At 46.9% G+C, this 19,978-nt stretch overlaps 2 protein-coding genes across 6 annotated transcripts in view; one reads left to right on the top strand and one right to left on the bottom strand.

The window, feature by feature from the left end:
• Nucleotides 1-80: 80 nt before the first annotated feature.
• Nucleotides 81-18,601, top strand: CRAT (carnitine O-acetyltransferase). 3 transcript variants are annotated; one of them, XM_071454101.1, is made up of 15 exons: nucleotides 133-252; nucleotides 2,310-2,418; nucleotides 3,544-3,807; nucleotides 4,285-4,403; nucleotides 6,490-6,543; nucleotides 7,426-7,591; nucleotides 8,153-8,327; nucleotides 8,773-8,951; nucleotides 9,956-10,056; nucleotides 10,231-10,350; nucleotides 10,828-10,950; nucleotides 11,082-11,217; nucleotides 11,670-11,732; nucleotides 12,228-12,365; nucleotides 12,895-18,601. In XM_071454101.1, exons 2-15 carry the CDS (start codon nucleotides 2,389-2,391, stop codon nucleotides 13,108-13,110), a joined length of 1,884 nt encoding a protein of 627 aa, XP_071310202.1. In that variant the 5' UTR covers nucleotides 133-252; nucleotides 2,310-2,388; the 3' UTR covers nucleotides 13,111-18,601. The 3 variants fall into 3 exon arrangements, with proteins under 3 accessions (XP_071310203.1, XP_071310202.1, XP_071310201.1); XM_071454102.1 differs by lacking the exon at nucleotides 2,310-2,418 and having other exon boundaries at nucleotides 81-252; XM_071454100.1 differs by lacking the exon at nucleotides 133-252 and having other exon boundaries at nucleotides 295-2,418.
• The window catches only part of DOLPP1 (dolichyldiphosphatase 1), a 16,897-nt gene continuing 13,117 nt past the window's right edge, over nucleotides 16,199-19,978 (bottom strand). For 2 of the 3 annotated variants that reach the window (XM_071454104.1, XM_071454105.1), the window contains exons 7-8: nucleotides 19,877-19,966; nucleotides 18,254-19,038 (exon numbers count right to left, since the gene is read on the bottom strand). In XM_071454104.1, coding sequence (XP_071310205.1) covers nucleotides 19,002-19,038; nucleotides 19,877-19,966 — 127 coding nt within the window. In that variant the 3' untranslated portion in view covers nucleotides 18,254-19,001. Of the gene's footprint in view, nucleotides 17,487-18,253; nucleotides 19,039-19,876; nucleotides 19,967-19,978 lie in introns of those variants that run through there. The other variant, XR_011683657.1, reaches the window with a different exon arrangement.

The following is a 19,978-nucleotide window of genomic DNA, read 5'->3' as shown; positions in this document are numbered from 1 at the left end:
TCCTCACCATCTCCCGGAGAAGGCAGCGAAGAGTGGGTCCGCAGCACGGCTCCGCCACCGGCCGCGGCGCTCCCTCCGCTCAGAGCATCACTCTGCCTTTCCCAAAGATGGCACCGCGGGATTCGCCCCACTCCAAGATGGCGGCGGGCCGGCCCCGCCCCGGGGCGGTGGAGCGGCGGCGGCGGCGGCCGGGGTGTCCTTGCGGCGGGCCCGGGGCGCGGGGCCATGCTCGCCTTAGTGGCCAGGGCTGCGGTAAGAGCGACACCGGGAGGGGCGGCTCCGCCAGGACCGGCCGGAGACGGGGCGCGAGGTGGCGGTCGAGGATCGCTCCATCGGGCAGCGGGCAGAGTGGGCGGCGGCGAGCCCGGGGCCGTGCGGGGCCTTTAGCGGGGGCAGCGCACACGGTCGCTCCCGGCGGTGCCGCTGTCGGGTCCGGCCCCACGCCCCGGCCCGGAGCACAAGCCCAGGTCCCCGGTCAGGGCCGTGCGCTCGGATGGGCTCGGTGCCACCTTCCCCGGGAGCGGGGCAGGGACCCTGCCGGTGTCAGTCCCCCAGGCCCGCTGGTTTCTTCCCGTGCCTGGCGGCAGCGTGCACGGTAAAGCTGTCCGGGGCGGAGATGACAGTGCCAGAATTGTCAGGGTTGGAAGGGATGAATCTCTGGAGATCGCCCTGTCCAAACCCCCGCCAACGCAGGGTCACCTGGGGCAGGTGACACAGGAACATGTCCAGGTGTGTCTCCAGAGAGGGAGACTCCACACCATCCCTGGGCAGGCACTAGGGGACAGTGCTCTGCCATCCTCAATGTAAAAAAGTTATTCCTCGCAATGAGGGCAGACTTCTTGTGTTTTATTTCATGGCCACTGCTTCCTCTCCTGTCACTGCGCACCACTGAAGGGAGTCTGGCACCACCTTCTTGACGCCCACCTTGATGATATTTATATGGATTGTTGAAATTCCCTGTCAGCCTCCTCTTCTTCAGATTAAACAGGATGAACTCACAGTCTCTCACTCTCCTCATACGAGAGATACTCAAGTCCCTTAATTATCTTTATGTGTTCCTCTGGACCCTCTCCACCAGTGCCTTGTCTTGTTCTGGGATGTCCAGTTGGGGCTGGACAGCAGGGAGGTGGCTGCTGGACAGGGAGGGGCCAGGGAAGCCCAGGCAGATGGCATCAGTGCCTCCCAACGTGCCCATCCTGCTGCACACAGGGCAGAGCTGTCAGACCCCTACCAGGCTTGGGAGCTGCTCTTTGCAGTCCCTCTCTGGTCCTGACAGGAGGAGACAGAGCAGCAGAACAGCAGCCTCAGTGTGGATCCACTCACAGTTACTGAGGGACCAGGCAGGGCACCCAGCTGTCTCTGGGCTTAAGAGGCACTCCAGATTATGATTTAAAAATAAAAGACAAACCTCTGGCATCCTGGTACTCAATTCTGTGGCTGTGCTAAGAATGAGCTAGGAAATTCCTTCTGCCCCCTAGTAGGTGGATTTCCTTTCCCACCAGCTTTGCAGGCTCTGGAAGAGGTTCTTTGCTGTGTTAGGGTTGGGCTGTTCCTCTGTTTGCTGCCAGCTGCCCCCTCAGCTCTGATCACTGTTCCTTCTCCCACCAAATCCTTGAGTTTAACCCCAAACCAAACAAGCAGAGGACAGAAAAGAGGGAAGGTAACAAATGCATTCCGCATTTTAACATACAGTGGCTTCCATGGGTTTGTTTTGGGATTTTCAATGTTACCCCATGGAAAATCTGCAGCTGTTTGTTTGGGATCATCAGACTCTATTCAAGCTATGCAGACTGTGCTTTCTGCCCCTCGGTTCATTAGATAGACATGAAGGAGGGGCTGATATTCTTTGTGACTGCATGGCACTCTGATTGCCCTGCCATGGAGATACTTTTGGTTTTTTTAAGAGTTGACAACTCAGAACTCCCCAAATCTCAGCTTGCAATAATGACCACACGTGCATGAGGAGTGAGAGCAGTTAGGGTACTGCCCATGGTGCCATCTCCAGGACATAGACTGGGGTCTCTCCTGCCTTATGTCCAAGTACCTCTCCCAACAGCCACAGTAGTTTCATGGTCCAGGCAAAGGCTGAAGGAACAACATCCCCACTCCTGCCCTCGCTGGAGCCCAGAGTTTGGTCAGAGAGAGGCTCTAGCCAGGTATTGATCGGCTGCCCGGAGGGGCACCTTCAGGGCAGTTGTCGCAATCCAGTGATCTGATAATTCCCGTCGCCTGCCGGGGCTGTGCCAGCCCCGGAGCCCTCCGGTCGCAGCAGTCATGTGGCAGTTGGCTAATGAGGTGACGCCCTGCAGGGGCAGCACATTGTCAGGTGGAAGAGGAGACCCACACAGGCCCAGGGAGAGCTTTACGGTCTGTTCTGTCCTACCGGCCATGGATAGGAAGCAGAAGCAAGCACAGAAGGTACAGTATGCCCAAGCTGCTGTCATCAACACCTTTCATTTCCTCCCAGTCCCACTCTTCTTTCATGCTTCAGTAATTCCTCCTCCTGTTGTTTTTCTCATTCCTTCGGCAAACCTCAATCTCACAGCTCTTCTCAGGTCCCATAAAGACCCAGCTGCCCAAAAAACAGGGCAGTTTCTGGGGGGCTTTGACAACCTTGTAGATTAGCTCTTCCTTCTCTGTGCTTAACTGCTGGGAGGAGGTGTGGGGACAGCTGTTTTCTCACTGTTTTGGAAGTCAAAGGGAGTGTTCTCAGTGGCTTTGCATTCTCAGTACACTGACAATGCAAAGTCCAGAGTCCTGCAGGAGTGTCTGATTCTGTAGATCCATGGGAGAGGGAGGTACAGAGGGAACTGGAAACCTTGAGAGTACTATTGAAACATCTTCAAGCTGAAGAATGTGCAACCCTGTTCATCCAAAAGGTTGTTGTTACTCTTTTTGGGGAAAACTGGTGAGTTGATTTCCTGGTGAGCACTTGGGTTTGCTCTGTTATATTTTTCCAGCCAGGGAAGTGGTTGGTGCTTTTTTTACCCACATGACCCAGTTGGATCGCAGGAGCCTTTTGGCTTCACCCACAGTTTCCTGAATAGACAGAGAAGAGGCATTTTAATCCTACCCCAAACTTAGCTAAATTCTGCTTCCTCAAAGCCAAAAGGGTAGTTTGGTTTGGCACAAGGGTTCTGCTTTTTTAGCCTTATGCTTTTGTAAGAAATAATGAAAGTTTCGGATAGTATATAAGATGATTATTTTTTTCACAACTTTCTTCCCACTTACCATGGGATGGAAGGGTTTGACTTTGTCATCACACGGAGACTCTCAGCTGGAAGGTGTCCACAGAGTGGGGAGATGTGTCATTATCCTGGCAGCATTTTCTCTGAGGAGCCGAGAATAGGTATCTTGGAGATGGAGTTTCTCTTTCACAGCTTTCCTGGATGTCCTGCACCCTTCCCCAGCACACAGCCATGCTCTGCTCCCAGGCTGGGACACCCACGTGCCCACAGAGAGGCTGGGATGGGGTCTCCTAGATCCAGGTTCTTTGCTACCTCGGGGGAAGTTCTGTCTCGACATTTGCTCTGTGCTTTGCAGGCCAGGCCCTGTGGCCTGCTGAAGCAGACAGCTCTAAACAAGATCGTGGGCAGATTCCAGCTGCACCAGGAAGCGCTGCCCCAGCTGCCCGTGCCCCCCCTGCAGCAGACCCTGGACCGGTACCTGCTGGCCCTGCAGCCCATCATCAGCCCCGAGGAGCTGAGCCACACGCAGCAGCTCGTGGCCGAGTTCCGCAAGCCGGGAGGCATCGGAGAGAGGCTGCAGAAAGGCCTGGAGAGAAGAGCCAGGAAAACAGAGAACTGGGTAGGTCAGGGCTCCGGGCCCAGCTCTGGTCTGGGAGGGTGGAGGGGTGATGTTCATCTCTTCCCTGTCCTGGCTGCATCCACTGGCATCTGTGTTTTAATGGCATCAACTTCCTGACCAATGTGCTGCTGATCTCCCCAGGCTGTGCAAACTCCTCACCAGGGCTTGGATGAGCAGAGAGATTATGGCAGAACAGGGAGTCACTGGCCCTGCCTCTGGCTGCTGAAGGCTTGAACCTGTCAGCATCACACAGCTGCTTCAAGAAGTTGAAGGAAACCCTCTGCTCAAGCCCTGCACCAAAAGCCATCCATCCCTTGCTCAAATCCTCCTTTCCCCTTCTACCTGCATAGTACAAACCCCTTTGTTTGCAAAGTGTGGGACAGAACTAGGGGCAGGATGCTGAGACGCATCAGCCAGAATTGGGTTGGACAGCAGCAGCAGCAGCAACTCCCTGCATGTTTTCTTTTTCCATCCCAGCTCTCAGACTGGTGGCTGAAGACAGCTTACCTGGAATATCGCTTGCCAGTTGTGGTCCACTCCAGCCCAGGTGTGGTTTTACCTAAGCAGGATTTTCTGGATCGACAAGGTCAGCTCAGGTAAAATCCTTTTCTACCTTCCCTTAGGTTATAGGTGGGATGAGCTTTTTGTGCTCAACAGGGATGAGGGTATTAAGGCAGATTGGGAATGAGTAATGTGGTCCCCGGGACTGAGCTGTCTTTGCTGTAAGGATAAGGCTGCCAGGCTGTAAGCAAACTCCTGGTTGCACCAGTCTAAATATTTCATCAGGGGAGAAAACCAAAGAGTCTAGTGGTTCAGGTATTAAACAGGAACTATGGAACTACATTGAGGTCTTTGCTCAAGCACAGATCTTCACTGCAAAATGGTCCCATCACTGGCTGAAGACATTGTGAGGATGTATTGGAGGCACTGTGATTGTGTGTGCAGTTAAAGGAGGCACAGAAAGTAGCCCAGGCATGTAAAGGAAATCACCCAGAAATGCCTCTGGAGTTTGTAGTTTATAGGGATGGAGGAGCCTGACCGGGACTGTCCCCTATTGTGATTCATGGTTTGGGAAACCACAGTGACCAGCCCTCCCACTCCAAGCTTTTCCTTGCAATCAGACCCTGCCATGCCCTCTCTTCCTCGTGGGCTCCCTTTAATTTTAACCACCACTAGCAGTGTGTGTTGAATCCATTTGCAAAACTTCAGCACTGACCTTTACACAGGCACCTTTGCCACAGTTACCAGTCAGCATTGCCCTGGCAGATCACAAGTACCAGCCAGGGGATCAATGAGGCTGGGAACAAATCCTCCCTCCCACCCCTCGATACACCTGAGCACAGGATTAGCCTCACAACACTGCAAGAGTACACAAATGTCTTGAAAGCTCTCTGTCGTATTATGCACTCTCAAGTTTTCCAAATAATCTGGAGCGCTGCAAGTGCCCAACCAGTGGAATTCAGCAGCTGCATAAGAAGGTGGGCTCCTGTTTAAAATAGAATTTAAATGTGTGTTTGCGTAGTTTGTTGCTGCACAAAGAAGTTTGACAGTGCAGCTTGAAACTAAAGCTTCCAAAAGCAAAAGGCAATTTTGGAAAGTGGTGGGTTTTTACTCCTTAACCTGGCAAAACTGCTGGCTGAAAACAAGCCAACCAACCTCTCCTGTCTCCTTGAGCCCAAACTCTGCTTCCAGGCTGTTAATTCTCTGGAAAGGAACACAGACACTCTTACTTCTGTTTCCCTTGTGTTTTACAGTAAGACTGAGGAATTTTAATTGAAAACTACTTTGCAGAATGTCTCATTTCACAGAACCCTTAGGTTCTTGGAGTTGTGTCCTTTGATCTTTCCCTGGAATGGGCAGGCTGAGCCAATCTAAAGGACACTGCCTGCAAATGCCAAATGTTGGCACCACATCACTCAGCCAACAACACAACCCCCTGTCCCTGTGACCTCCTGCCTCCTTCCTTCAGGGACAGGTGGGAGCTCCCATGTCAGAGAAGGCCAATCTAGCTAAGAGAAGGTCACTTCTAGCTAAGCAGCTTGATGTGGCATGTCACAGCCCTGCTGGGAGCTGGCATTGGCACTGTTTACATTGATCCTGGTAAACACAACACCTCAGTGTCCTCATGCAGCACATCTGCTTTGTTTCCAAGCCCTCAGTGCCAGAGGAAGGTTTGCCAGAGTTATGCTAGCAGCAGGGTGTTCACTGGGGTAGGAATTCAGTCACCAGTGGTGTCTTAGATGCAGGGAGAAACAGCTGCATCTTGGCTTGACACTCCAGGGTGGCCCCTAGCCAGGGAAGGGCAGAAATCCTTGGTGCTGTTTTAATGCTGAGAATCGGAACTCAGATGTGATAAAATTGTAACACATCAGTAGCAAACACTGCTGTTAGAGGGTCATTAATGCATGACAATCCTTTCTTGAAAGCTGTCCAGAGTTCCTTGGCTGTGTAGTAAGACACATAAAAAAAGAAAGTGCCACACAGTACGACTATCCAGCAATCTCAAATCACAGCCCAGAGTGGCTGTGTCAGTGAACCAGAGATGGGCACAACAGGGGCTTGGCAGAAAGGCTGAGCTTCCTGAGGAGCAGAGAACAGCTCTGCTAATCCTCCTCAGCTCCTCCCTCAGCCCCAGACACATCTCTGCCTGATCTCAGCTTGTTACATTTGGTATTTTTCCAGGTTTGCTGCCAAGCTGATCGAGGGTCTCCTGGATTTCAAGGCCATGATTGACAAGTGAGTTACTGACCCTCCTGAGAGCTCACACGTTCTTTAACGTCACAGAGAGGCCGAGCCTTGTCCATAAATCTCCCACATAGAAAGGCAAGAGATGACAGCACAGATTTGGGAAGAGATACTGTAATCCCCAGTCCCCTCCAGTGGAAAAAAGCAAACTTACTCTTCTGTCTTCATGTTCTTTGTTTACCTTAATGCTTTCATTGGCTTTCATTGCTTTCCATGGGAACGTGCTTGGAGGGAGAGAGCACGACTGACAGTCTTACAGAGCTTTGCACTTCTGTTTGCTCACAGGACAAGCAACAGCTCAGGCAGCAGGAATTTGAGTCTCTAACATTGGGTTCCTGGTGTTTCTCACCTCCTAGCTAGATGGAATGAGCTATAGAGACATTTGTTCCTCCCTTACCCTTTTTCTTTTGGTGACCAGCAAATCTCTGCTGGACACACCTTATTTAAAGTCCAAAAATATGTTTACCAACACCAATAGTCAGACAAAGTTCAGGGTGGTTGGAATATGACTGCAGAAGCAAGTGATTGAGCCCCTGCCTAGTTCATGAATCACATCAGATACTCATCACTCAGAGGTACAGCCATGGACTAGGTCCAGAGACCTGATTCTCTGGTGTCACAGAAAGGACAGTGTTTTTCCCTTCCCAAATGAAAGGCCAGCAAACAGACTTTTTTTTTGTAGCCTGTACTAAGAAAGCTGCTAGGGATGGGGAAGGACAGCCCCTTTTAATGCCACCAATACCTTTAGGTTTTGCCAGAGGGAGGCAGGGAGTGCAGCTGCAGGGCAGAGCCTGTGACCTGTGCAGGGAGCACAGGCCTGCTCACACTGACCTGTTCTCTCTCTCCTTCCTCCTTACCTTGCTGTGTGCCCAGTGAGACCCTTCCAGTGGAGTACATGGGTGGGAAGCCCCTCTGTATGAACCAGTACTACCAGATCTTCTCATCCTGCCGCATTCCCGGGCCTAAGCGGGACTCCATTGTCAACTATGCCAAAGGCAAAAAGCAGTCCAGACACATCACAGTTGTTCACAACTTCCAGGTAAGGCAACTGCTGGGCTTTCAAGTTTGCTGAGGTGCAGGTGTCCCTTTTGCTAGTTGTTATACAGAGGAAAGGGAATAACAAATTCTCTGCCCACAAGGTTTTTCTCACCAGGGATTTGTTCCTGCTCCTTTTATCCCCTTTGGCCAGCAGCAGAATTGCCACATGTAAGCAGCAGACTAGAGGCAGAAAAATACTATCTTCCTTCCTCTGTTTCTTGTCCCGGTAATTCCTGTCTCTCAAAGCCCAGAAACCATGTCTGCAACTGGAACTGAAAGTGAAAATTGGATAACAAACCCTCCCACTGCAACTTAGTCTCAGAAACAGGAATTCCTCCTTGGTCCTTGTTACCATGGCTTCATAAAACCAGGACTGTATTTATGCCCTGCAAAGGAAGCTGGACTTGGGTCTCTCAATTCTGAGCATCCTTCAAAAGTCTTGCAAGCTGAGTTCTTTAGCCAGGCCTTACCTTCTCAAAGTAGCTGTTGCCGGTTTCTGGGGCTGGACAATTATCTTCTCTCACTGTCTGTCTCTGTCCTTGTCCACTCTTCTCACTTTCAGTTCTTTGAGCTAGATGTTTACAACAGTGATGGATCTCCCCTTACTGCTGACCAGCTCTTCATTCAGCTGGAGAAGATTTGGAACACCTCTCTCCAAACAAACAAAGAACCTATTGGGATCCTCACCACCAACCACCGAAACAGCTGGGCTAAAGCCTACAACAACCTCCTGAAAGGTCTGTAGAGCCCCTAACACACATGTGCTAACAAACACTGCAGATCCTTGAATAACAAACCTCCCCACTGTGCTCTGCTCAGTTTTTTCTTTTGGAAGCTTGTTTTGGACAGATAACATGAGCTTTCCACCTTAAAGAAGCAATCGTTGCAATCTGTTGTAATTTTTGGGTTGAGAGGTACAGATTCAAAGTATGAAGTTTAGTGAAATCCCAGAGTTTTTGTGTCCTTGCAAATGGGTAGGATGTAAGAAAATTGAAAAAAGGAGGGTGAATGCAGCATGTTCACACCTGTAACAACCCAGCTGGCTGCAATTTTAATAGCTGTGTACACCCCCACTGAGGTACAGTGGGAACCCAACACCGCATCCTTCAAACCCATCCTTTCAAATGTCTCTCCTTCCAATGACACAACCCCCACTTTACTCACAGTTCCTTTCTCTCCCAGATAAGACCAACAAGGAGTCCGTGCGTGCTATTGAGAAGAGCATCTGCACCGTGTGCCTGGACGCCCCCATGCCCCGGGTGTCCGAGGACATCTACAAGAGCCGCGTGGCCGCGCAGATGCTGCACGGCGGCGGCAGCCGCTTCAACAGCGGCAACCGATGGTTCGACAAAACCCTGCAGGTAAGAACTGATGCTCTAGAGGTACTGAAGAGGTGGCTCTGGAGGTGTTTCCTGAGACTGCAAAAGTCTAAAAACTCCCAGGAACCTTTTGCAGCAAAGGTCCTCATTTCAAGAGAGTAGAAAAACAAGGGAGATGAGGAGTGGTGGCTGATGGTGTGAGATCCTGTGGTTCCCTCCGCAGTTACCAGCATTTGTTGCTGCCTCAGGGACTTGTTTCTTTTCTGCCTCTGCCCACGTTTATTCAGTGCAGCAGGTCTTTGTGTTCCTTATAAATCAATTTTCTGCCTGCGGTCAACAATGCCTCATCTGCTCAGAGGCAGCCCAAACGATGGGAGATCTGTTCCTTGGATCTCCTCCAGGCTTGTCACTTTTCCTGGTTCTGCCAGAAGCTGCCCAATGGCATTTTGTTTAGTTTTTTGAAACATGCACTGCCATCTCACTGCATCTCTCTGATCTCTTCTCCATTCAGTCTTGCCAAGATCCTTCAACAGCAGCTGCTGTTGGAGCTTTTTCCTTCATTAGTTGGTATATCCTGGCTTGCAGATTGTAGCAATGGTGCTTTAGAGGACTCCTCTCATACCTGCTGAACTATTCAGTATTTTCAGCTGTTTTGTTCTTATTTGGAACTCTTCACCAAGGGGATAAAGTTTAGATGTTCCAGCTGATTGAAAAGTAAGGGTAAGCCAGCGTGTGGCAATATTATTCCTGTACTGTGGGTGCATCTCAGTAAACCAGAGCCACTGAACCTCTATGAGTGGCTAGAGCACTGAGCACACCAATATGTCAAGCACACTCTTATCCAGGGAATTTTGCAGAACTTTTAACAGTGCTCTCAGATCTTCTGCACCTGCTGAAAGGATTCCACTGCTGTGCTGCTAAAGGAGACCTCTCAGTGTGCAAGGACAGGCTCTGAGATAGACAGGGAGACACTGAGGTCTCTCTGGGTATCTTCTGCCTCACATACTGGCTGTCTTCAACACTGTCCTCTCATGCTTCTGTCCCAGTTCATCGTTGCTGAAGATGGCTCCTGTGGTCTCGTATATGAGCACGCTCCCTCCGAAGGCCCACCCATCGTTGCTCTTCTGGACCACATCGTGGAGTTCACGTGAGTCCTGCCCCTGCTTTTCCTCAGCACTGGGGATCCCTTATTGGCACTGTGAGGGGTCTGTCAGGCTGTGACCAGTGTCACAGGGTGTTAGGGAAGGTTTCCTGTGCATTTCTATCCAGGCTGTGGCCTCGTGCCAAAGCTCTGGTCAAACTGAACCATTTCTCTGTGCAGGAAGAAACCTGAGACAGGCAAATCGCCTACAGTTCACCTACCAATGCCCAAAAAGCTGCGGTTTAACATCACCCCAGAAATCAAGAATGACATAGAGAAGGCAAAGCAAAACCTCAACATGTGAGTATGGAGAAGTGCATGGGTGACTGAGGGAGTAATTCTTGTCCCCATTTGGAGCCTGTCAGTGGTTTAAATGAGGCTTTCCCCACTGCAGCCAGGGAGTTTTCCCAGTGACTTCTGGGCTCAACAGCATTCGGCTGAGCTGAAAAGCACTGCCACAGAGGTGCTAGAAAAGGATTATTACTGATTCATCCCATTTGCTAAGAAAGAGCAAGGCTTTACTGGATCCAGCCAAGAATACTGGAGTATAAACATACACATGACCATCTAACCTGGTGGAGATTTTCAGCAGTGGCCAAAATTTCTTACCTCTGTGGTGCTGCCCAAAGAGATCTATGTGTGCTGGAGCTCTCTGTCCCTGCATAGGTCAGATCCAGATGGCCTGTTCCCTCTGAGCCTTGAGAAAGCAAATCCATCCCACTGTGTTACAAGAATGAGCAACACACAAAGGAACAGTTCCTCTTTCTTTCCTTGCAGAATGGTTGAAGATCTGGATATCAAAGTCATGGTCTTTCATCAATTTGGGAAAGGATTTCCCAAGTCAGAGAAGATAAGCCCTGATGCTTTTATCCAGCTGGCGTTGCAGTTGGCATACTACAGGTAAGACCACTCATAGCTCATTCCTCAACCTCCTCACTGACAGACTCAAACATGTGAGCTTGCTAAAGCTGGCACAGACAAGGCTGTGGCAGGGCAGACTCACTCGTGTGCCTTTCTCCTCGCTGCCCCAGGATGTACGGCCGCGCCTGTGCCACGTACGAGAGCGCGTCCCTGCGGATGTTCCGCCTGGGCCGCACCGACACCATCCGCTCCACCTCCGTGGACTCCCTCAAGTTTGTGCAGTCCATGGACAGCCCTGACAAATCGGTGAGGATCTCAAAGAAGTGGAGTAAGAGGAATCCAGAAAAGAGAAAAGCTGTTTATTTGGCTAACCCTGTGTCATCTGGTTTCAGCTAAGGAGGGCTGCACCCCATATTGAGCTAAACCATAGCTTGCAGTATCTTTACACATCAGGGGTTTGATTTGACTTTTCTATCATATGTACTGAAAGCCTGGGAAACATCATGTGGATGTTTCTGAGCCCACCAAAAAGTCCTTTGTAAGGCTGTTCAGCTACTCAAACTAAGTTCTGCTACTGATGGATGAACTCTTCAGAATGAAGTAATGCTGCCAAACAAAATGATGCAAAAATTAAATCTAGTAAATATAGATGAGTTTCATACAGACACACATAACAGAAATGTCCTCCATCCTAGAGAACAGCCAAAATTAGGTTCTCCATTTTGCAGAAAAACTTAAACAGATTTGTGTGTTCACAGGACCAGGAGAAAGCAGACCTGCTGAGGAGAGCCACGCAGGCCCACAGGGAATACACAGACATGGTGAGTGTCCTCTATACAGACAGGCTTGGGGCTTTACCCAGCAAATGAGAGCTCTGGGGAAAGACAAGACCTTAACATCTTTTGCTCCTGACACAGCAGTGTGGCCATCAGTGTTGCAAAGGTCTGATCTGACATTGCTCTAAAGCCACAGACTAAATCCTCTCTAGCTGGTGTGTTAAGTGTCCCTTGTGACTGGCCTAAAGGAGAAAATTAGATATTACAATAGCTTCATTTCTTACCATCATTGTTGATTATAAACACTGAAGTTGCACAAGGAGTCCTTAAACCAGAGGGAGTCCATGGGCAGGAACTGTAAGATTGTTTGCACTGGTGTGTTTAACTTCACAGTCCTTACAATCAAGATTATTAGTCTTAAAAGCAACATCTGGTTTCCTTCTAACTTGAGAGACTTTTTAGAAGTGTTCTTTTCTTTAACCCAAAGAAATAGTTTTGCTCAGGCCTGGCTTTCATCTGTCCATCCTTGCTTTCCCCCAGGCCATACGGGGCAATGCCATAGACCGGCACCTCCTGGGGCTGAAGCTCCAGGCAATCGAGGACCTGGTGAGCATTCCTGAGCTCTTCATGGACACAGCCTATGCTGTTGCAATGCACTTCAACCTCTCAACCAGCCAGGTACAACTCTTCTGAGCCAAAAGCACTCTCTGTTCCTTTTCATGCCTTCCTTCTCCATGTTTCTCTTCAGTTCCTGTCTGTTAGAAACTCATCTGCATTGGGTCAGAAATTTCTAAGCTGGCTGCCAATCCCACAAAGCTACAGATCTGATCTTACACTTTCCACAGTCCCTCACAGACACGTAAAACACTAACATAACCAAAGCCAAGATCACCAAGAGTGGTGTCTAAATCAAAGTGATATCAATGAAATCAGCCGTCAGAACAGCTTTAAGTGCTGTGCTCTGATTCTTACTGAGTGATTCTACTTGTGACTTACTACAAGCTTACCCTGGGGAGAAGCACTCCTGTGCAAATGCAGTGGAAAACACATTGCAGCTAAATAGTAGGATCCAGCACACGTGGTGGGAGGCGAGGGTGACCAAAGGCCCTTCTAGAGATGAGTTTCCTCTGTTGACAGAGCTATTTCCATTTGATGGTTTCATTTTTCTCTGACCGGTCAGAAGGTTTTAATCACATTGTCTCCACAGGTCCCAGCCAAGACAGATTGTGTGATGTGTTTTGGTCCCGTGGTTCCAGATGGCTACGGAGTGTGTTACAACCCCATGGAGGAACACATCAACTTTGCAATTTCAGCCTTCAATAGCTGTGCTGACACAAACGCAGCCCGCATGGCACATTACCTTGAGAAAGCACTCCTAGACATGAGGATCTTGCTCCAGGCTGCTCCCAAATCCAAACTGTAAGAGGGAAACCCCCCAGTTAAATGGGCTATCCCTGATGCACTGAAGCTCCCAGTTCCTCAGAAAACAATTCCGAGAAGAGCTTGCCCTGGAACCTAAGAAGATATCTACCATTTGTATTCAGCAAGATGTTACAGAATAGTCACCCACAGATGTCAGACTCTGTAGTGAGAGGAAACCCTGCCTCAAACCAAAGTAGAACTGAGAGGGCCTCTCCCATCAATGCAAAGTGCACCTTCCTGTCCTCAAAGAGGACACAAATATGATTTTTATGAAAACTACTGAAAGAGAATACAGAAAGCACAGTCCTTGCTAGTGTCTAAATCCATTTGGTGAGGAAGGTAGTTCTTGTCCATGAGAAGAGGGAATGATTATTGTATGATAGAACTGCTGTAAGACCAAGTCTTTTTCCTGGTTTCATTTTCTGAAGAGCATCTTCCAGTCTTGACTGAAGATTTTTCTACTGCTCGAGCAAAGCCTCATCATTCAACTTCAGCAAGGGGAGAAGGAAGTCCAGCCAGAGCAGATCCAGTCTCATCAGAGTACACTGCACTACTTATCCCAGGCACTCCAACCAGTACAGGCTCTACAGGACTGTTCCTTTCCCCTTGTTCAGGATACTGGGATCTCCTTCGTCTTACACTGACCCTCTTAACAACAGGACATGACTTGATACAAACTAAGGTGATTTTACTGTTTCAGGTTCTTTTTCTTGTTCTTGCTCTGGGCTTTTTGTTAAGCTTCCTGCCATGGTCCTACCATTGATCATCCAGCTCAGCCTTAAGCTTTTTCCCCATAGAGCTTCTACAAAACTCTCCTCATGTAAGTTTTGCCAGCTTTGGCTATAGGTACCTGCACATCTGCAGAGATGAGAAGGAATTTCCTAGGCATTTAGCTTGACACTTGCTCCATTGCACCTTTCTTTGGAGCTGAGGAAAAGAAAAAGATGCTGACTCTTTATTAACAAGCCACATGCCTGATGTCCTTCAGGACACACACATTAACCCAATGTGGTTTTACACCTTGCTTTCAGAAACAGCTTTTTGTGCACAATGTTATGCCTGAGCTGTGGACAAGTAAGGATGATTCTGATCAGGAACTCCAACACATACTTCCATTCCTGGCCCACAGAGTTGAAATCTGTTAAAGGGCAAAGGAAAAACAGCTGCAGAAACCCTTCTTTCACTCTGCTGTAACAAGGCAGAAAATCTTGAAAAACAAGAAGAAAGCTGTAGGGTTATTTTCTGCACTGTTCCTGCACAGCACCTTTTCTGCCACTCTGGGGAGTTATTTCTTACTGAAATACTACTCCAATCTGTGTCAGCTTTATTCTGTGAGAGAATGATCTCATATGATACTGTTTTTATGTTCAGTTGACAAACTTGAGGCAGTAAAAGATTATATATAAACATTAACATACAATGGTAGCATAGGAACTACTTCCAACCCATCTGTCAGAACCCAAGCTCCTGACTACTTTTATTTAGTAAAACCATATGGTAATAAAGAATTCTAGTGCTCTTTCTGCAGTAGGAATTCTGTATTTAAATTGCACACCCTTCAAGATGTGTCTGCTGGGATGCCACCATAAATAAGAAGCATTAGGAGTGTGATGGCCTGTTTTGTTAAAAGGGAAATAATTGCAAGGGACATGATCAAAGTGCCTTGATGAACATATATGAAAAAATTTGCACTAAAGCTTTTTAAAGTAAAAGAAGAAAAAATAATTCTAATTTGTTTCTCAACATATACATGCCAATGCTTTGGCATTTTTTTTTCCTGAAAGGATGTTATTTCAAAGCTTCTATCTTATACCTAATAACATACCTTAAAAGAGGAAAATTTAACTGAAACTCACCTGCACAGCCAGTGATTGTATTGAACTGCCACTTTCACATCATCTACATGGATTTAGTTGATCTTTTAGAAGAATCCTGAATGGAGTGAGACAGCCTAAAAGCATGAATAGGAGCACTACAGACCTGCAAGCAGAAATCCCTGCTCTGGTGACTCCTCTGTATCAATCAGACTGAAAACTGCAAGAGGATACTCAGTATTATCAAACTCTAAGTGATCGTGTAAATACTACAGACAAGAACAAACCTTACTGGAATAACATCTGGATTTATGGAGCCTTTTACATGGAAAAAAAAAAAAATTCATTTTGCTAAAGTAATCCTCCCCCCATACTGAATCAGCCTCTGTTACCAGGGGATGAATTATTTTTCCATGTCTGCAATGCCTTCAAGCACAAGTAGCACCACTGAAGTATTTGAGACTGGCCCTTTTCCACTTCTGTCTCAAAGGGGAAGGCTCTCCAAGCAAAGTGCCTATTAAAGCCTAAGCATAAGCATGTGCTGCTGAGGACTGTACCTCAGAAGATTGGATTGATCTATTCTGGAACTAAATCTGGACATCCCACTAGCTTCAGCAGAGTACAGCTGCAGGGAGCAGACTGAAAGAGATACAAGATTCATAAACCACCTAATGCATCCTTATTAAAACACAGAGCTGAAATTCAGATGAATGAGGTTGATTTTTAAAGTGCTTGAAAGGACACTAAAATCATTACAAGGTTTTTCTTTTAAAAACTCTTTTCTTATTGTACAAGTTCTAAAATGTGATGTCCTTCTGGTTTGTATCTTCAAGATTTTTTCACTGTTGACTTACTGAATACTCTTCTCCCTGTTTCTGATTGTTTTATCAAGAGATGCCCATTGTTTTAAAGGCACATTAAGTAGAAGAAACTAAAGCTCCTAAAGAAACTAAAACTAAACAAAACGACTGATTTGGAACAAATTATTTCAGAAACTCATAGACTGAAAATATTCAGATAACTCTTGGGGTGAGTGCAATTTTTGACACAGCCTGGTAGTGTTGCATGTTTTGCTGGTTAGCTGTGTTAAATACTGTTGGGTAGTGGGATCCATGTCATGCAAAGTTTGGAAATGTTTGTTGAATAAACTGGGACACAATAAACAGATAAATGCTACAAAAAGGCTTAAAACTCCTTAAACACTGCAGAAGTTACATAACTGCCCTTAACGGGACAATGATTGTATGGGGACAGCAAGAACAGTGAACCACAGCATTCTGTCACCTTCCTTTTATTGTCATATCTCCATCCAGCCCCCTTGAGTACAGGGGAGGAAGAGAAAGCATCTGCTTGCAAAGCCACATATTCCAAAGAAAACATTCAATTTCAGAAAACTAGTGGCAGGAGATTTCATACAAGTGTAGGATAATAAGGCAGAGCTCAAATCTTTTTCCTGCACAGCACCATTTAGTTAAGAAAATCCATGGAATCACTAAGGAATTTCTACTGTATATCAAGTATTGCAAAGATTTCTGAAAAGGTACAGCAAAAGTAGGCAGAAGATGCAGATTACAAACAACTCAGAGAGAACAGAGGAGAGTTTATTACAGTGTCTTACAAGAGCTCTTCTTCCTGTCCCTCACTCCTAAGAATTACTGTAGGAAGCATGGGTTTGAAGGCAACATGAAGTGGAACAGCTTTTTACACTGCACTGCTCTCCATGAGGAGATGAACCCTCTTCCCTATGCTCAATAGGTGTTGCCATGTATTTATTTTTTCCAGCAGTCTGTTGTAACAGCTCGAGAGGCTGGGGAAGTGCTAAGCCACTCCTGAAACAATCCACTCCTTCAGTAACCTTGGAAGAGAGGTGTGATCTCTGTTCTGGCTTTGTCAGTGCACTTACAAAAGATATAAAGAGAAAATGAATGGTTTTGCAAGACATAAGTACCAGTTTTCAAACTGAAACATATGGTACCACCACGTCACGGGACCTGCCTGATGTCCTGTCTCATCCCAACAGAGCTGGTCTAAGGCACATCAAATGTCCTTGTGAAAGCTGCAAGATGCCTCTTGATTATGATGCACCTTCAAAGCAGATCCAGTGCTTGGCTCCTTCAGTTATTACAGGATTGCTTATGTTATGCAAGTGCTAAACAGTTCTTAAAAAATTTATATATATATATACTTGCTGTACCAACTGAAAACAGATAATTTACTACCCGTAGCTATTTAAATACAGAAATTTAAACAGCCTTCATTCCTGATCTCCTGAATCAGGATCACTTTCTACAGTTTACAGTCTGGGTGTCCAACAGCAGCTCCACACAAACACACAAAACTCCTATAGCAACAGGCACAGATGAAAACTTAAAAAAAAATAACCAGGATGAACATAAAAAAAAAAAATCTGACTTCAAGCAGCTTTATAATGCAGGAGTCTGATTAAAGTGGAGATAGGAAAACAAGCAGCAAGACTGAGATGTGACAGTCATTTTACCTCTGCTCATGACTGCATCGAAGGCACACCGATGACCTTTGAGCCAGTTCAGAAGCTGTCCTTTATCTGTGAAAGTTCAAGTCAATTGTGCTTTGAATAAATACTTCTCTGTAGTTACACTTGAACTGCTGCATTATATACTAGAAATACAGAAAGTGTCCATGCACAGCCCTGAAGCACTTTGAGTATAGCCCTTGGCAGGTCACTGATGGCTCACAGAGGTCGTAGGCATCACCAGCACACAGAGATGGCAGGCACACTCCCACAGAGACACAGCACCCAGAGCGCCACAATCGCCATGGAAGAAGGATGGAGAGCAAAACTTGCTGGTAGGAGTTCAGCATTCAAGGTTACAGCTGCAGAACCCCAACCAAGCTACTGTGATGGAGCCTCTGCTAGGATAAATTCCCTACTTGGAGTTCAGGGATGGAGTCTAACAGGGCTCTTCGAGGAATAATTCAGAGAGCAGCTGAGCTAGTTATTAGTCATTTGCCTTGTTCTTTTGTGGTTGTCACTATATTCATTCATAAAAATCCCTCCCTTAAGCTTTAAAAGAAAAAAAAAAATCCAGTGCTTAAGACAGAGACCAGCAACTGAATTTTGTAAGGCTTTGGGCTGACTCTCACTGGAGCACAGCACTGCTTATAACCAATGGGCTTCCCAGTGCCCTCGGCACACTCAGTACAACAAAAGCTGTACAGATCACAGCAACCCTGAGATAATAAAAGTATAAAGGAAGAGATGGAATAAATGTGAGATATGTATGATAATCTTGCCACCTAGAAGAGATTCTGAAAAGGACACTCTTGCTAATTACACAACAGGAGCAGCAGTGGAAAAAAATAAGAGTCAGTATATTTGTGTTTTTCCTTTGTTTTACACACACACTCCCCTTAACTGTTATCCGTGCAGGATTCCCTGCAGAACTGTCACTAGTGTTAAAAATCAGATCTTTATAGTCTTTTTGTCTGTACAAAGTACAGTTGGAATTGATTTTGATCTCCCAAACTGACTGCAGAAAAGAAAGTCTTCTTCTCCCTTCCGTCTTGATCAACCCTCCTAGATGCCCTCCCTCCTAAGAACCATGTAAGAATTAGAAGCCCTAATTAAACATGACCAACTTGAGATTATAGTTTTGTCATCTTCTTCCAAAAAAAAAAAAGTAAAAAAAAAAAGCAAAACACGCAATCAACGCCTCACCCACCCCATAAACAATAGTTCCATTTAAAAAAATAAATAAATAGTGTGTATATTTCATGCTGAAAAAAAAAGTCACAGAAAGGATTCATTTTTGGTTTTCCCTCCCCCGAACACGACACCAGGCATTTTCTCCCCCCTCCCCTGACGTAGACACGATGGTACATCCAACCATGTGCATCTGTGTTCAAAATGAGTTTCTACTCCTGCACGGTCCCACATGCATCAGGGAGCATCCAGCTTAGCTGCTAAAGCAGAGCAAAGGCTTTCAGGTTTTGGGTATGGTCCCTGCCTGTTCCTTTGGTCCGTCTGTAAAAAGGCTCCTTGCTGCTCCCAGGTCTCTGCTCTTGTCTGTCGTCTCTGTTGCAGCGCGCCCTGGTCCCGTCACTGCAGCTTCGTACCCAGCTTGCGCTGTCTGTTCCTGCAAGGCAGCACAGGGGACCCCAGCTGTCACAGACATTTTATGGAAAATCCTTTCGCCAGGATCTTTTCTCCTGAGAAGTTTCAGCTTCTCCATGTTTTGCTGCTTTAGAATGTGATTTGGAGAATTGTTTACCCAGCATGTGAAATTGTTTTTACTTGATGACCAATGACAGCCACCTGTGTTGAGGCTGTGAGCAGTCACAAGATTTTATTATCATTCCTTGCTAGCCTGCTGATGAAATCCTTTCTTCTATTTTTTAGTATAGTCTTAGTATATAATTTTCTTTTAATACAATATATATCATAAAATAATAAATCAGCCTTCTGAAACATGGAGTCAAGATTCTCATCTCTTCCCTCATCCTGGGACCCCTGCAAACACCACCACACCCAGCCCATCCCAGGGGGCTGCAACAAACCAGAGGCAAATACAGGAGGATTAAAGTGTGCCTCTGCTTAGCTGCACACAAAACTGAAGTGACCCTGCCATACCCACCAAGCTGATCATTCCTTCCCACTCTCCACACCCCCAGAACACCCACCCCATCTTCAGTGTAAACAAGCTCACATGGGGATGCAAGATTATAAACAACTGCTTGCAAAAACCATAAGCCAAGGAGCTGAAATGCTACTTAAATGAGATTAAATTCTTGAATCACACTCTCTCCAGACTCACCTTTCAGATGCAGTCGTTAACCCACAACTTTGTATTTCCTTACTTCGAGCTATTCTACCCACAGCAGCCCAAAATTATCAGCTACATATCAGAAAATTAATTAATAACTGCACAGAAAGGTCAGAGCAGCAACAGCTCCTCCACTCCCAACAGAACTTACCTTGCTTCTGCTCTTGTGACTGTGTATTCAAACCACAGGATGTTAGGAATGAGGCTGGTATCTCGGATTAAAAAGAACTCTGAAATTGGCCTGAAAAAGGAC

Source organism: Agelaius tricolor, unplaced genomic scaffold, assembly GCF_023055355.1.
Source record: "Agelaius tricolor isolate 1412-34295 unplaced genomic scaffold, bAgeTri1.0.p SCAF_38, whole genome shotgun sequence".
Lineage (NCBI taxonomy): Eukaryota > Metazoa > Chordata > Aves > Passeriformes > Icteridae > Agelaius > Agelaius tricolor.
The sequence above is the reverse complement of the archived record's forward strand: the minus strand, read 5'-3'. Positions and strand labels throughout refer to the sequence as shown.